Genomic DNA, 15,442 nt, shown 5'->3' with positions numbered 1-15,442 from the left:
TACCACCAGTTCCGGTTCACCAACATTATACCACCAGTTCCGGTTCACCAACATTATACCACCAGTTCCGGTTCACCAACATTATACCACCAGTCCGGTTCACCAACATTATACCACCAGTTCCGGTTCGCTTGACGCAGATGCTGGCAACAAGAACGTGCCGATGAAGGCGTCTTGTCTTGGCAAGCGCCTCTGCTACATCAGGCTTCGTTTAACGCTTGTTGATCAGCATCGCTGTGCCAGCACAATCACTTCATCATTATAAATAGATAATTAAAGAGGGATAGTCTGGTCCGTATCTTGCTAGTGATTTTCATACATTATATTCTGATATTCGTATTAAAACGGTATTAATTTTGCATGTCGGCAAATACGAGCTCTCATTTACTTTTTTGTGAGAGAAATATTTGATAAATTTTCTCCTATAATTGATGCATTTTGTTGGAGATAGATATAAAAAGTAGTATATATTTGTAGAATAGTAAAAATTAGGAAGTATTGCTCAAAATGGAGGAGTGTGCAAAATAAAAGACATGAAAAACAGGTTCAAAAATATATCAATGTAAATCTTTTGCAATTGATTATTTAAAAAGACCATATTAGTTACGTTTAAGCTTATTTTTTCAGAGTATACTAGAAAAGCCCTTACATCCTCCTTTTATAAGATACAGAATTATTTCAAGATGGCGTCTCCCCGCCATCCGAATTTTCTGTCCCTCCTCCTCATCATCTCCTCGATCGGCAGCATCTGCAACGCTGACCTAACTGTGGGTGAGTCATCTTTACTAAAGTGACAGTACCGTCAATGATAATTGAGTCGTCACGCCTCTGAATTCAATCCACAATTGACAGTACCGTCAATGATAATTGAGTCGTCACGCCTCTGTTATTTACCCAAAAATCCCTAAGTGGTAAACACCACCTTGGCCTGTTGGCCATTTTTGAAGGCAATAAGTGCCCTTTTTAGCCATCCATTATGATCCATAAACTGTTATTGTTAGTAGGCTAATTGCAACATAAAAAAAAACACTTCAAAAAGACAAAAAAACTGAAAAAATCAAAAAAATCAAATAAATCAAAAAAATCATGAAAAATAAAAAAAAAATCATTGATTTTTGATTTTTTTTTATTTTTTCTAAAAAAATAAAAAAATCGCCAACCCTGGGTAGTGTGTTCTTTGACATGTTTTACAGCATCTCTGTATGAAATCTTGTCAACTGAACGGGTTTTTTCCACCAGTGCTTCAAATTTCATATGGGGACATCCCCCGTAGCTGGCTGTGTGTGCACCTCCACAGTTGCAACATCTTGGTGCTCGAGTTCTAGAGGAAGAGCAGTCCCTAACACTGTGAGGCCCCTGCAAGCAACACAATGGGCTGGACCCCTGCAATCAATAGCATTGTGCCCAAAATTTTGGCATTTGAAACATTGCCATGGCTTACTAACATATGTTTCCACTTTGAAACGCTGGTAGCCTAAGTATACAAAGGGAGGGAGAGATTTAGTTGCAAAGATCACTTTGAACATTGATGTTAGGACCCTATCTCTACCTTTGTGTATTCTTTCTGCTGAGGCGTCACAGTATCCTGCCAGTTGCAACTCTTGAGTTAGATCCTCATCTGAGGTCTCACTACCAAAAGGACCTATCACCCCTGTTGACATTACTTGATTGAGTGGGAGACGGCATTTAACATTCCAAGTCACAATTTCTGTTGTGGAAAGGAGCTGAGGTATGCATGGTGCAGATGGGTTATGTTTTCCCATGTTAATAATCACAAGTCCTCTACTAATGTTCTTTTGCATTTCCTTTATACCAATTTTAGCAAAAGTATGAGTTAGCTAAAGCATTACTGAGAGATATGTCATTCGCAAAGAATTTTGATACTGGCCGTTCATCTGGAAGAGGCTCCACAACAATGACCAGATCATGGTTAACATTACTATCTGTAGGGTCTTCCGATAGATCTGGAGAGCATGACGAGGAGAGGACCCTCTGAGCAGCTGTAAGGACAGACTCCGCATCACTCGCATCATTCAGACCTGATGAAGGCATAAATGATGGATATGATGGCAATGGGCATGAGGGAGGGTCACGAGAGTGGAACCTCTGACCAGCTGTAATGACAGATTCCGCATCACTCATATTGTTTAGATCTGATGACTCCAATGAAGTATTGAAGCCCTCAAAATTTGCATCAGCACCTTCATCATGCATATTCAAATTCATTTTTTCCACCGTTTTCACCATCTCCAAGCCCACCCCCAAGCTAGGGCCTTCAAATTCTACTGAACTGAGGGCATTGCTTGTCCTATTTGCGTACTGGATCTGTGAGTCTGAGCGACATGGCGGCAGGGAATTATTGTGAGTACTTATTGGTCCATCGCCGTGCGTCGGTCTTAACCCTTTGCAAGGCCCCATGCCCTTGGCCCTTGGGCCCCTCTTGCAAGTTGTAATGGTCTAAAGTCAACAGTTCGACCCCATCCCCATGGTCTCATCACAACTCCCTTTAGAAATATGTGGAGTTTCGAAATTGATAGTAATAAATCAATAAATATTTGAACTGGGAAATTCCTTAGTTACTTACGTTGGTTCCACAATGATATCAATGACGTAAAAAATTACAATGACATCGGTTAAGAACTTAAGCCTCAGCCATGGTTCTAGCTTTGCTAAGTCCTTACACTCTTACCTCGTAATTCATGATGTTAGAACTTTGATATTCAGATGTTGAATATCTGTCAAGTGTCAATATCACAATCAAAATTATTTCCCAATCAGAAATATGTTATAATATCACAATCGAAAATATTATTCACAAATAACCATCCATTTCAATGCCAAACTGGTCCCATCTTCACGCTAGTCATATGTAAACATACCGGTATGGCTAGCGGTGACGTCACACACAAGAACACGTGGGAGATAAAAAAAAGCAATATTTCGCTGTATCACAAACAAATAAATGTAAATAATTAGCAATGGAAAATGTGTTTCTGCAACATTTTGAGAGACTGTGCCTAAGCAGAATAATATATTGTTATTATTATAGTAAGCAGAATAATATATTGTTATTATTATAGTTATATAGTAAATATACTGACAATAAAATAGTTCCTTTGATGGCCACTGCTGGCGCTAGCATCTGGATGTGGAAGCATAATCTTTGTTTAAAATTCAAACAATTTAATATCTTACTACACCACAAGTTAATACATTTAAATAATTAATAATGGAGAATATGTTGCTGGAAAACTTTAAGAGACCGGACCTAAATAGAATACGATATTATTATATATTTAGTCAAGATACTAAAACAATAAAGTAGTTCATTTTTTTGCCGCTGCTAGCGCTGGCATCTGTACCACAGTAGCCTGTATGTGAACCTTCCATTCGTAATATTAATTCAGCATGGAATCATGGAGATGCAACTTCTATGATTAATTTGAATCTTAAAAATTAACCTAATGCAAGAAATTAGCAATCAATAATTCAACGTTGTTTTGTAAGTTTTGTACCAACGGAACTACGAAAAACTACATTAAATACGTATTGGCAACTTAAGCTAAAAAAATGCACCACAACTGTAATCAGCTGTGAGAGAAGGTGCCAGAAAGCGCAATGGATTCAATTTAGTCATTTTTTATTTTAAATCGGTCTCAGTTCTTTGGACTAGGAGCGTAAATTACAGTGTAAAACCTATTAAAAGTTTACGTTTCTGCGTGAATTTTGATGCTGTATTGCTGTTAGCATTGAAATACTTGAAAGTATCTCTGATGCAAGAAATACTGGCTAAATACATTTTAATTTAGAAATTAACATCAATCAAAATTACTGTTGTTCAGGCTTCAGGGCTAGCTATGTTGGTTCTTGCGAACTGATTGTTGCATCCAGTCGCTTATAGCTATTGAAAATAGAAATATTTAACACGCTCCCCGCGTATCCAGATTTCCCCAGTATTCCCTTATTGCGGAAGGCTTTCAGTGGTTGCTTCTTCAGTTAGGCGCCATTGGCCGCGACAAGAGGAGGTGTGTGCTGCTCTGTGGCATCATAGCTTTGCATAGCTGCAATAAAAATGTTGGGACACATGTGGTACATTACGCAAGCAAATAATAACCACATGTTGTTCTTGCGTATTGTACCACCGGTGCACCAAGTATTTATTGAGCCATATATGTACCACAATAGAATAGAAGGGAACAGAAGGGAATAGAATGGAACAGAAGGGAATAGAAAGGAATAGAAGGGAATAGATGGGAATAGAAAAGAATAGAAGGGATTAGAAGGGAATAGAAGGGAATAGATGGGAATAGAAAGGAATAGATTGGAATAGAAGGGAATAGAAAGGAATAGATAGGAATAGAAGGGATTAGAAGGGAATAGAAGGGAATAGAGGGGAACAGAAGGGGATAGAAGGGAATAGAAGGAACAGAAGGGAATAAAAGGGAATAAAAGGGAATAGAAAGGAATAGATAGGAATAGAAGGGAATAGAAAGGAATAGATAGGAATAGAAGGGAATAGAAGGGATTAGAAGGGAATGGAAGGGAATAGAAGTGAATAGAAGGGAATAGAAGGGAATAGAAGGGAACAGAAGGGAATAGAAGGTAATAGAAGGAAATATAGGGCTATAGAAGGGAATAGAAAGGAAAAGGAGGGAATTATTAGGTAGAATTATTACAGTTACTTATCGTTTGTTCAAGGAGATTTAAGAATAAATTTTTGTTTCATTGATTTGTTTTACTTAATACTCCACTTTTTGAGTGAACATAAATATTATAAAAGAGAAAGTTTACGTGCAAAATTTCGAGTTATGTGTTTCTTTTTAAAAAGACGTAAAATACTGCGCTTGGTACACTGGTGTCCCAATACGCAGCAGTGGAATATCACTGTTGGTACACATATGGCCCAATTTGCGGTCGCGGGGAACGTGTTAAGCAAGTATTTCTTGCATCAGAGATAATTCAAAGTTTGTTAATGTTAACAGCATTATAATCCATGCAGAAACGTACATTTTTTACATAGATGTTAAAAATTTAGGCTCTATGACTTGTATACTATGCGTACCTAGGATTTCAAATCGATGCATGCATTCAAATTCAAATAAGGCCCACCCATGGCCAGTGTATCTGTCAGCTGCTCAGCTCACCTCTCTTCAGAAGTGTGAAAGCTTTAGCCGGTGAAGGTGTGTTTTACGATCGGTCCGTAAAGAAGCGTTGATCGGTTCAAAATGACATAAGACCAGGTTCTTTTGAATAATCAATAACCTATAGAATTGCACCATGCATCAGAGATAATTCAAAGTTTGCTAATGTTAACAGCATTATATGGTTTATACCTAATACAAGCAGAAACATACTTTTTTTTTTATAGATATTAAAAATTTAGGCTCTATGACTTGTATACTATGTCTATTATAGTCTATAGGATTTTGAATCGATGCATGCATTCAAATTCAAATTAGGTCCACCCACGCTCCACGGCCAGTGTAGCTGTCAGCTCACCTTCTTCAGTAGTGTGAAAGCTTTTGCCGGTGATTGGTGAAGGTGTGTTTAACGATCGGTCCGTAAAGAAGCGTTGATCGGTTCAAAATGACATAAGAACAGGTTCTTTTGAATAACCTATGGATTGGCACCATGCGTGAGCGAACATTGATCGTCTGACCCCCTGGCAACACCGACATTGCCACATTGGTATCGGCTGGGACATATCCAACTCAGCCTCGTCATCAGTTGATCCAGATAACGAATTACTATTTCCTTTTTTCCTACGTTTTCCCTTTCCCAGTCTTAGTTAATTGGACCTACAAAACAAACTAAGAGATATTATATCAAAATTTCTATTTCAAGAGAGCCTTCAGATAGGTAACTCACCGATTTTCAAAGTGTCACAGCTCTTACCAACGTCCGTCGTCGACCGCAGCTCGAACCGAAATCCTCCGTCCCTAGTTCCTACGGTTTGAATCACGCGGTGTTTGACTCTAATCTGAGGATCGCGGACCCAAGAAGTTATCATTTTCTTTCAATGTTATAGAGGTTGGCAATTTTTTGTATATGAATGATATTGACTGCATAACTTTAGCGATTACTCCAATGAGAATCTAAATACGTTGATTAAAAGGCTCTTACATGATTTAGGGCAGTCGAAATTTCATGTCACTTTCAAATTTCAATGTTATGTTCTACTCCCGAATAGCTAGTGGGTTCCACCACGCTCATCGGTCTATGGGACGAATGACGTAAAAAATGGAATGCATCAGCAGATTTTGCACTTTTCGACCACTGTTACCATATTTATATAGAAAAACGTTAAAATAACCGAGACTGAAGAGAAATTGAGCAGATTTGCCTACACACCCACCCTGATAAGGACTAAGTGCAGACTACTGGATCTCCTTATCTGTCACCGGTTTTGATGGTATTTTCTCTCACTGCTGAAACTTGCTGTACACGAGGAATTTAAAAGGAATTTTAAAAATTCCTTGTGAACTTGCGATATAAGCAGACTAATGATATAAGTACTTGCTGTACACGGATGTACGCGGAAAGGCTTATAGTATAATTGGAGAAAAGCTCTCGCTGGTGAATAAGAACTTTAATTTGGAGGTTAGGAATATAAAACTGCAAAACATGTATTCAAGCCGGGCCTCTGCGTTAATTTATCAGTAACAAAATCACCTATCCTGTCCCTGCCTATTTTTACCTCTCTTTACTTCTTCACTATTGCTCAAAAAGCCGATTTTATTATAATTAATAATTTAGAAGAAAAATAAGCCAATTAAATCCATCATATTTTGATCGAAAACGTTTCTGAGACCATCTCCATCATCAAAAACTGTAGCGTTGTTAAACCATGCCAGTATTTTCAACGTTTAAAATACTTGTCAAGAGTTTCAATTGTTAACTGTTTATGAGTTTTCGGCAAATGTCTAGTGAATATCTCACTCTTGGCTTTCAAGTAGATGTCCTTCAAGGTCTTCAAGGAAACTACAATGAGGAAATTTCAGAAATAAACTGTTATATTCTAGGAGCAATGTTATAGTTGGTAAAGACTACCAGCTTGTCAAGATTTTCTGTGGGGGTGAGTTGCCAGGAAGTTTGTAAAAGTTTTGTACCAATGAGTCTATTATTTGGCAGCTGTGGCTTCATCGGGTCCCGTTTCGAACTTTGACGGTCTCGGAATTCGATCTATATTGAATGGCATGGAATTGAGGATTTTCAATGTCTCTAGCAAATAAATTTAGTTGAATAAATTGTAACAAACCTGAATCATATAAGTTTCAAACAGAGTTTGGCTAGAGTGTAGCTTTATTCAACTAAATTGCAACTTCGAGAAAGAAAAAAAAATGAAGCAGTTACACCAAAATGTTCCTACCGGCTACCACGAAACACGAGAATCTTTCAATTTATATCACATCTGTGATAGAATAGAACAGAAGTGTCGGCATTGAAGAAATAGGCCCATGGCCTGTTGATGAAAGTCAAACTCACACAGCAATCTTAGTACTATTAATATTAGTCACTGGAACACTATACATTTGCATTAAATAACTATCAACATGTACGCCCCGCAGTGAACTCTGAATGCGTTGTTGTTTGAAATTGGCGTCATTTCGTTGACTTTATGACTCGAGACATACGTTTTAATATTCCTTATTTATAAAGTACCAAGCTACTTGTTTCTGTTAAGAGCTATTACAAACACGAGGCCTTTTTATCCACATTGCTAAACTTTCACGAACAAATATATGCTCACGACTAATATTAATGCCAACAAAGTCAGTCTGCATGCGAAACTGTAACACCAGTCCGCATGCATCACTAACGCCAGTCTGCACGCGTCACCAACATCAGTATGCATGCGTCACTAACACCAGTCTGCACGCATAAATAACACCAGTCTGCACGCATCACTAACACCAGTCTGCACGCGTCCCTAACACCAGTCTGAACGCGTCCCTAACACCAGTCTGCACGCGTCACTAACACCAGTCTGTACGCGTCACTAACACCAGTCTGCACGCATCACTAACACCAGTATGCACGCATAACTAACATCAGTCTGCACGCGTCACTAACACAAGTCTGCACGCGTCACTAACACCAGTCTGCACGCGTCACTAACACCAGTCTGCACGCGTCACTAACACCAGTCTGCAAGCATAACTAACACCAGTCTGCATGCGTCACTAACACCAGTCTGCACGCGTCACTAACACCAGTCTGCAAGCATAACTAACACCAGTCTGCACGAGTCACTAACACCAGTCTGCACCTGTCTCTTATACACATCTAGATGTGTATAAGAGACAGACATTATACCACCAGTTCCGGTTCACCAAACATTATACCACCAGTTCCGGTTAACCAAACATAATAAAACATTATACCACCAGTTCCGGTTCACCAAACATTACGCCACCAATTCCGGTACATCAAACATTATACCACCAGTTCGGGTTCGCCCAACATTATACCGCCAGTTCCGGTTCACCAAACATTACGCCACCAGTTCCGGTACATCAAACATTATACCACCAGTTCCGGTTCACCAACATTATACCACCAGTTCTGGTTCACCAACATTATACCACCAGTTCCGGTTTACCAAACATTATATCTCTAGTTCCGGTTCACCAAACATTATATCTCCAGTTCCGGTCCAACAAACATTATACCACCAGTTCCGGTTTACCAAACATTATATCTCCAGTTCCGGTTCACCAAACATTATACCACCAGTTCCGGTTCAACAAACATTATACCACCAGTTCTGGTTCAACAAACATTATACCACCAGTTCCGGTACATCAAACATTATACCACCAGTTCCGGTTCACCAAACATTATCCCACCAGTTCCAGTACATCAAACATTATACCACCAGTTCCGGTTCACCAACATTATACCACCAGTTCCGGTTCACCAACATTATACCACCAGTTCCGGTTCACCAACATTATACCTTGCACGCGTCACTAACACCAGTCTGCAAGCATAATTACACCAGTCTGCACGCGTCACTAACACCAGTCTGCACGCGTCACTAACACCAGTCTGCACGCGTCACTAACGCCAGTCTGCACGCATAACTAACACCAGTCTGCACGCGTCACCAACATGAGTCTGCTCGTTTCACTAACACCAGTCTGCACGCGCCACTACCGCCAATCTGCACGCATCACTAACACCAGTCGGCACGCATAACTAACACCAGTCTGCACGCGTCACTAACACCAGTCTGCACGCGTCACTAACACCAGTCTGCACGCGTCACTAACACCAGTCTGCACGCGTCACTAACATCAGTCTGCTTGTTTCACCAACATCAGTCTGCACGCATCACTAACACCAGTCGGCACGCATAACTAACACCAGTCTGCATGCGTCACTAACACCAGTCTGCAAACTCCTGCGGGATGCATCGAATTTCTTCCGCGGTGCTGCTGCCAAGCAACATTCCCAAGTTACATAATGATGAATAATTCAATCGCTAGGTATATAAATATTGAATTGTTTCAAGCACCGTTTCCAAAAATGCACAACAAAACTTCGTGAGCGAAAATCAATGATCTGAATGATGCGCAGTTGAGTACAAAAACGTCACCCATTACGACTAGCCCAAGGGAGCAGGTGTTCCTCGTATATCTCAAGTCAGTTTCACTCGTCCCACGAAGCTTCGCCATCGCACTCACTTGCTATATTTATTCGCAGCGCAGAAAAGTCGCGCCATCATAGAGTTTATAGTTAAAACTCCCTCAGTGCAGTGACTGCATCGCTGTCGGAGGTACACTGCGTAGCAGCGCAGAGTTCACTGCATTCTTAGGGAACGGAGGGCGCTCGAGGTTCGTCACGGATGACCGGAACTAAGCGAACTTAGAATAGATAAGCAAAGAAAACTCAAGTATTTTCGACGATGATACGAAAAATGTATCGTGAACTTTCGACTGAAGCAGACTTATGATATAAGTAATAAGGCAACTAAGGTGACGCGAGCTTCGTTGCAAGTGTCTGGAAGATTCAAAGAGAGTGATCGGTTAACTGGATATAAAGCTAGCGCGAAATTTGACGCAGGTGCCCGAAACCTAAGGAAATAAAGGTAACGCGAAATTCGACGCTAGTACTCAGAACCTAAGGAAATAAAGATAGCGCAAGTTTCGTCGCATTTAATCGAAAGTAAGTAACCCCTAGGGACCCAAGATTCAGCCTAACTAACGGTTCACGAGTGCTCTACACTAGAAACTAATGGTGCGCGATATTCGGAGCGGGTGCTCGGCATGACGAGTGGCCGTGAAAACTGGTGTGTTCGGTTGCAGCCGATTCCTGTGATCTACAGAATAATGATGAACGGCTGCATTGTTGGAAAAGGACTCTCAGACAGTTTATTTCCGCGTATTACCTCACTCGGGTCTAGTGAACTTTGCGTGTGAAAGAATATGCATTTTATTTATATTTGTTCATGATTTGTTTGCTAGCAATTAATCTTAGCCAAAGCAAACCTACAGTGGAGGACGTTTCTACCTGCCAGATGAAGTAAAACTACTCGAAAAATTGCTAAATCCATTAACAAAATTGTATTTTTATTTTGAACATTACTGAAAAATGAACTGCATCATAGTTATTTCAAAGTATGGCATTTCATTAGAGTGATGTGTTTTAAGATAAAATACTAATTTCATAAAATTTCAATAATAGACGGCGACATTGAACATTCAATATTTAATTGAACCTACGCGCGACGAATACTGAACTCGGGCATACAATGTATGGCTCAGCAATAATTGCGTACGCATCGCTGCTTTATAACTGCAGGTAGCAAGGCAAGCCTGTACGCTGCGTTCAGTAAATACCAGTACTTCCTCGAGTGTAAGTAATCGGTAAAATTATATTAGGATTTTCATGAGCATTATTTTCCTTCAATTTTTGACTCACCAAAAACAGTAAACTAAAAATGATTATTCCTCTCTATACTTGTAGAGCGCTTTTCGAAACTTCACTGCAATTGAATGAATTCCCCGTAACATAAGCGATCATGAACCAATGTTATTTCGTGTTATAATTTTTCTTTCATCTAAGCAATTAAATCTGTAAATCCATCACAACGAAGTTATGCCTCATATATTTGAAGAGAGACGGTCATTGCGCTTCTTCAATTGCAGTCTGCGTTCACCATGCTTTCATGACTTATATTTATAGCTATTTATCATTCCCTTATCATTCATTACATTTTTAATACTTTCCATAACTTCCTTACTAATATCTTAATATATTATATTATAATTTATTATAGTTATATGTATAACTTCATGTATTTTTAAATGAGAACCTCAATTACTGATTATTTATGACTTCTTTAAATTTTATTATAATATTTCTATATATTATAATATATTTTAAATTATATAAGCTGATAATTTACTTACTGCCACAGCCAATTCGACAGTCTTTTTGCCCATCTCGTACTTTATTTAAGCGCGTGAGCCACACACTTGACAAGACCAGCAAATCTTGCATTAAAGAGAGCAGAGTTCATGAAGATTATGTCACCTGAGCACATATTATGTGAGTGCTCCTATCCTTTGTCCTGCGGCTAATGAAGACAATAAAAAATGAGCTCATTTCCTCGTCGACGAAAACGTGAAATCACGGACGGACGGACAGACAGACAGACGGACAGACAGGCAGACAGACGGACATGGCGAGCACAATAGTGTATTTTTCATAAATGATAAAATGTTCTAAAAAGCATGAAAACTGTACATCATAAAATTTTCCATCTGTCCGATAGGCGAGAAAAAATAGACTTATTTACTAATTATTATGAATGCATTAGCGCAACTATCCATTTATGAATGACGTAAAAATACATATATTCTTATTGGTGAGACTCAAAACTATAAATTAAAGGCTTAACGAAAAGGAAAGGATTAGGACGCGGCGGTTACATAACAATGGAGCGGCAGCAACCGTTGTTTACAACTCATGCTCATTTTACGATATAATATATCGCATAATAAATCACATTAAATAACGGCTCAGAAATTTTATACGTTGGAATTGGCTGTGATTATTAGTTTAAAATAGATTCATAGTTATTTGATCATGCGAACAAATTGAATCTTCCCGTAAAGTTAATAAAAGATTTAAAGTATAATATCCGTGCAGTGTTCACACTTCATTTTACGTTTATGTTCATGCAGCAAGCATATGTAATTGAACTTCCATGTATTGTTGACAGAGGAAGTTTTCAAGCCAGCTTGATTGAAGTTAATTTAGGTAGAGGATGCGTGAGATAGCAAGAATAGATGTGTGGCTCTAGCTGCTGGGCTCTGGGATTTCGGGAGAGGATGTGCGGATTTTATTAAACTTATTAAACTGATTATTAACTGATTAACTTTATTATTTATTAAACTGATGAGCCTTGTCACAGCCTATTGCACTTGCAAATCATGAATTAATTAATAGAAGATCTCGTTGACATTGTTGTTAGGCATACAACCAGAATTCCGCTTTTTTCATTTTCATTTGAATTTAAGTATCTATTTGAACCTCCGTCATTTTCCGTAATTGGGAAATCACAACACTACGAATAATTTCATGATAATGATAGTTATAATGATGATTATTGCACTAACTGTTACAGTTACTGCACCAGCGTGTTACAGTTACTGCTCCAGCGTGTTACAGTTACTGCAGCAGCGTGTCACAGTTACTGCTCCAGCGTGTTACAGTTACTGCACCAGCGTGTTACAGTTACTGCACCAGCGTGTCACAGTTACTGCTCCAGCGTGTTACAGTTACTGCACCAGCGTGTTACAGTTACTGCACCAGCGTGTTACAGTTACTGCACCAGCGTGTTGCAGTTACTGCACCAGCATGTTGCAGTTACTGCACCAGTGTGTTACAGTTACTGCACCAGCGTGTTGCAGTTACTGCACCAGCGTGTTACAGTTACTGCACCAGCGTGTTGCAATTACTTCACCAGCGTGTTGCAGTTACTGCTCAAGCGTGTTACAGTTACTGCACCAGCGTGTTACAGTTACTGCAGCAGCGTGTTACAGTTACTGCACCAGGGTGTCACAGTTACTGCACCAGCGTGTTACAGTTACTGCTCCAGCGTGTCACAGTTACTGCACCAGCGTGTTACAGTTACTGTGGCAACGTGTAACAGTGTTTCACAGTTCACACAAGCAACCAACTCTCAACGCTGAGGTATTTCACGCCATCGCACCGCGGCTCTTAGCCACAGCTTGGGCGTCATTAGTGGCCCTGCCAAATCTGCTGCTGCTCCCAGCAATATAAAAAATCCGATTCACTCTGCGTACTCTTGAATAAAAGAAAATGCTCCCTGCAGTGATAATGCTAGGTTACATAGATATTTTATAAATAGAAGTTTTAAAGAAGAGAAGAAGACGCCCTTTGAAGTTTGGCGTCGACGCCACATTATGTAAGGCCAGTCTTTCTCGCAGCACCTGCTGCAGTGAATCTTGTCTTAAACTTAGACTTATAACGTTTTATTGTGAGCGAATCTTTGTAGAAGCCGAGCGTTAAATGCTTATGATGTATGTTATATGAAACGCAAACCATCTCAATTGGTTCCATTATATATGGTGTTTAATGTGGAGGTTCGAATGTGCTGGTAAACCAGACCCCAATCATAAATTTTATCAGTATTGAGCACTGGTTAACATAATTCGCCAAGCACCAAATTTCACTGAAATTGGCTTAACAAACTTCATTCGAAATTGCCAAGCCTTTTTTCGACACACCAATAGCGGTTTCAGCTTTTATTAGGCCGTAGACCTGTCACCGATTCTTAACATCGCAGAACATCCACAGCTTGTTGCGGTCTCGAACTCACAACTCACTTATTCAAATTCTGCTGTGCTTAACCGCCCGGCCTCCTCGCCGATTCTGACCAGAAACTGGCGCACAGAGCTGGGATCGAACCCGCGCCTCTCTTCTCCAATCCTAGTACTCTGAACTGTAACCACTGGGCCACCCTGCCCCAGTTGTTGGGTTGGGGTTGGTGGCCCAGTTGGGCCACCAACCGGAGTTGTTTCATCAACTCTATAACGAAGCTGAATCCCAAACCATGAGATAGAACTGGCTTTGCTTGCATTAGCCGGAAACGGTTATGTAAACATTTTATCTGAACTGGTTCATCAAACATATATTTCACTGTTCATCAAACATTATGTCACCAGTTCCGGTTCACCCAACATCATACCACCAGTTCCGGTTCACCAAACATTATACCACCAGTTCCGGTTCACCAATTTTACAACCAGTTCCGGTTAACCAAACATTATACCACAAGATCCGGTTCACCAAACATTATACCTCCAGTTTCGGTTCACCAACATTATACCACCAGTTCTGTTTCACCAAACATTATACCACCAGTTCCGGTTCACCAATTTTACTTATTACTTGGTTAACCAGTTCCGGTTAACCAAACATTATCCCACCAATTCCGGTTCACCAAACATTATACCACCAGTTTCGGTTAACCAAACATTATATCACCAGTTCCGGTTCACCTAACATTATACCACCAGTTTCGGTTAACCAAACATTATACCACCAGTTTCGGTTCATCAAACATTATACCACCAGTTCCGGTTCACCAAACATTATACCACCAGTTCCGGTTAACCAAACATAATAAAACATTATACCACCAGTTCCGGTTCATTGACAGTACCGTCAATGATAATTGAGTCGTCACGCCTCTGAATTCAATCCACAATTGACAGTACCGTCAATGATAATTGAGTCGTCACGCCTCTGAATTCAATCCACATGTGACAGTACCGCCAATGATAATTGAGTAGTCACGCCTCTGAATTTAATCCACAAGTGACAGTACCGTCAATGATAATTGAGTCATCACGCCTCTGAATTTAATCCACAATTAACAATACCGTCAATGATAATTGAGATTAAATCCACAAGCGACATTGCCGGCATAGGTAATTGAGTCGTCACGCCGCTGAATTCAATCCATAATGTGACAGTACCGTCAATGATTACTCGCTTTCAGATATAAATGGAAATGAAATATTATAGTTTTAACTCAACTTTTACCATTTTGTTGGCAGGCGTGGTGACGCAGGAAGGTCGTCGTGGCGACGTCGAGTCTCGTCTCCTCCAGGACGTGTTCGGTAACGTGACGGAGGAGGCCGGTCGTCTGATGCCGCTGCTCAGGGAGGTGCCTCAGCGCGACCCTCTGGCGGCCGCGGCTGCTGGTATGTAATGGTAATAGAGATATTAATAGTTGATAGTAACTATTATATAGTAATTGTTGAATAGGCCAAATTTGAACTGCCGCTGATTTTTGATCAAGCAGAATTCTCACTGTTTGCCGTGGTTTCGCGCCCTAAACTCACTGCTTCAATCATTGCTGGTAGCTATTATTAACCTCCCGGTCGCCGATTTGGACCAG

General features: G+C 40.0%; 1 protein-coding gene across 2 annotated transcripts in view; it reads left to right on the top strand.

Annotated features, from left to right (window-relative positions):
- Positions 1–596: 596 nt before the first annotated feature.
- The window catches only part of LOC108681366 (glutamate receptor U1-like), a 30,584-nt gene continuing 15,738 nt past the window's right edge, over positions 597–15,442 (top strand). For both annotated transcript variants that reach the window (XM_018170383.2, XM_018170384.2), the window contains exons 1-2: positions 597–771; positions 15,099–15,245. In XM_018170383.2, coding sequence (XP_018025872.1) covers positions 684–771; positions 15,099–15,245 — 235 coding nt within the window. In that variant the 5' untranslated portion in view covers positions 597–683. The remainder of the gene's footprint in view (positions 772–15,098; positions 15,246–15,442) is intronic.

The sequence above is a fragment of the Hyalella azteca genome, unplaced genomic scaffold, assembly GCF_000764305.2.
Source record: "Hyalella azteca isolate HAZT.00-mixed unplaced genomic scaffold, Hazt_2.0.2 contig16063, whole genome shotgun sequence".
NCBI classification, from domain to species: Eukaryota; Metazoa; Arthropoda; class Malacostraca; order Amphipoda; family Hyalellidae; genus Hyalella; species Hyalella azteca.
The sequence above is the reverse complement of the archived record's forward strand: the minus strand, read 5'-3'. Positions and strand labels throughout refer to the sequence as shown.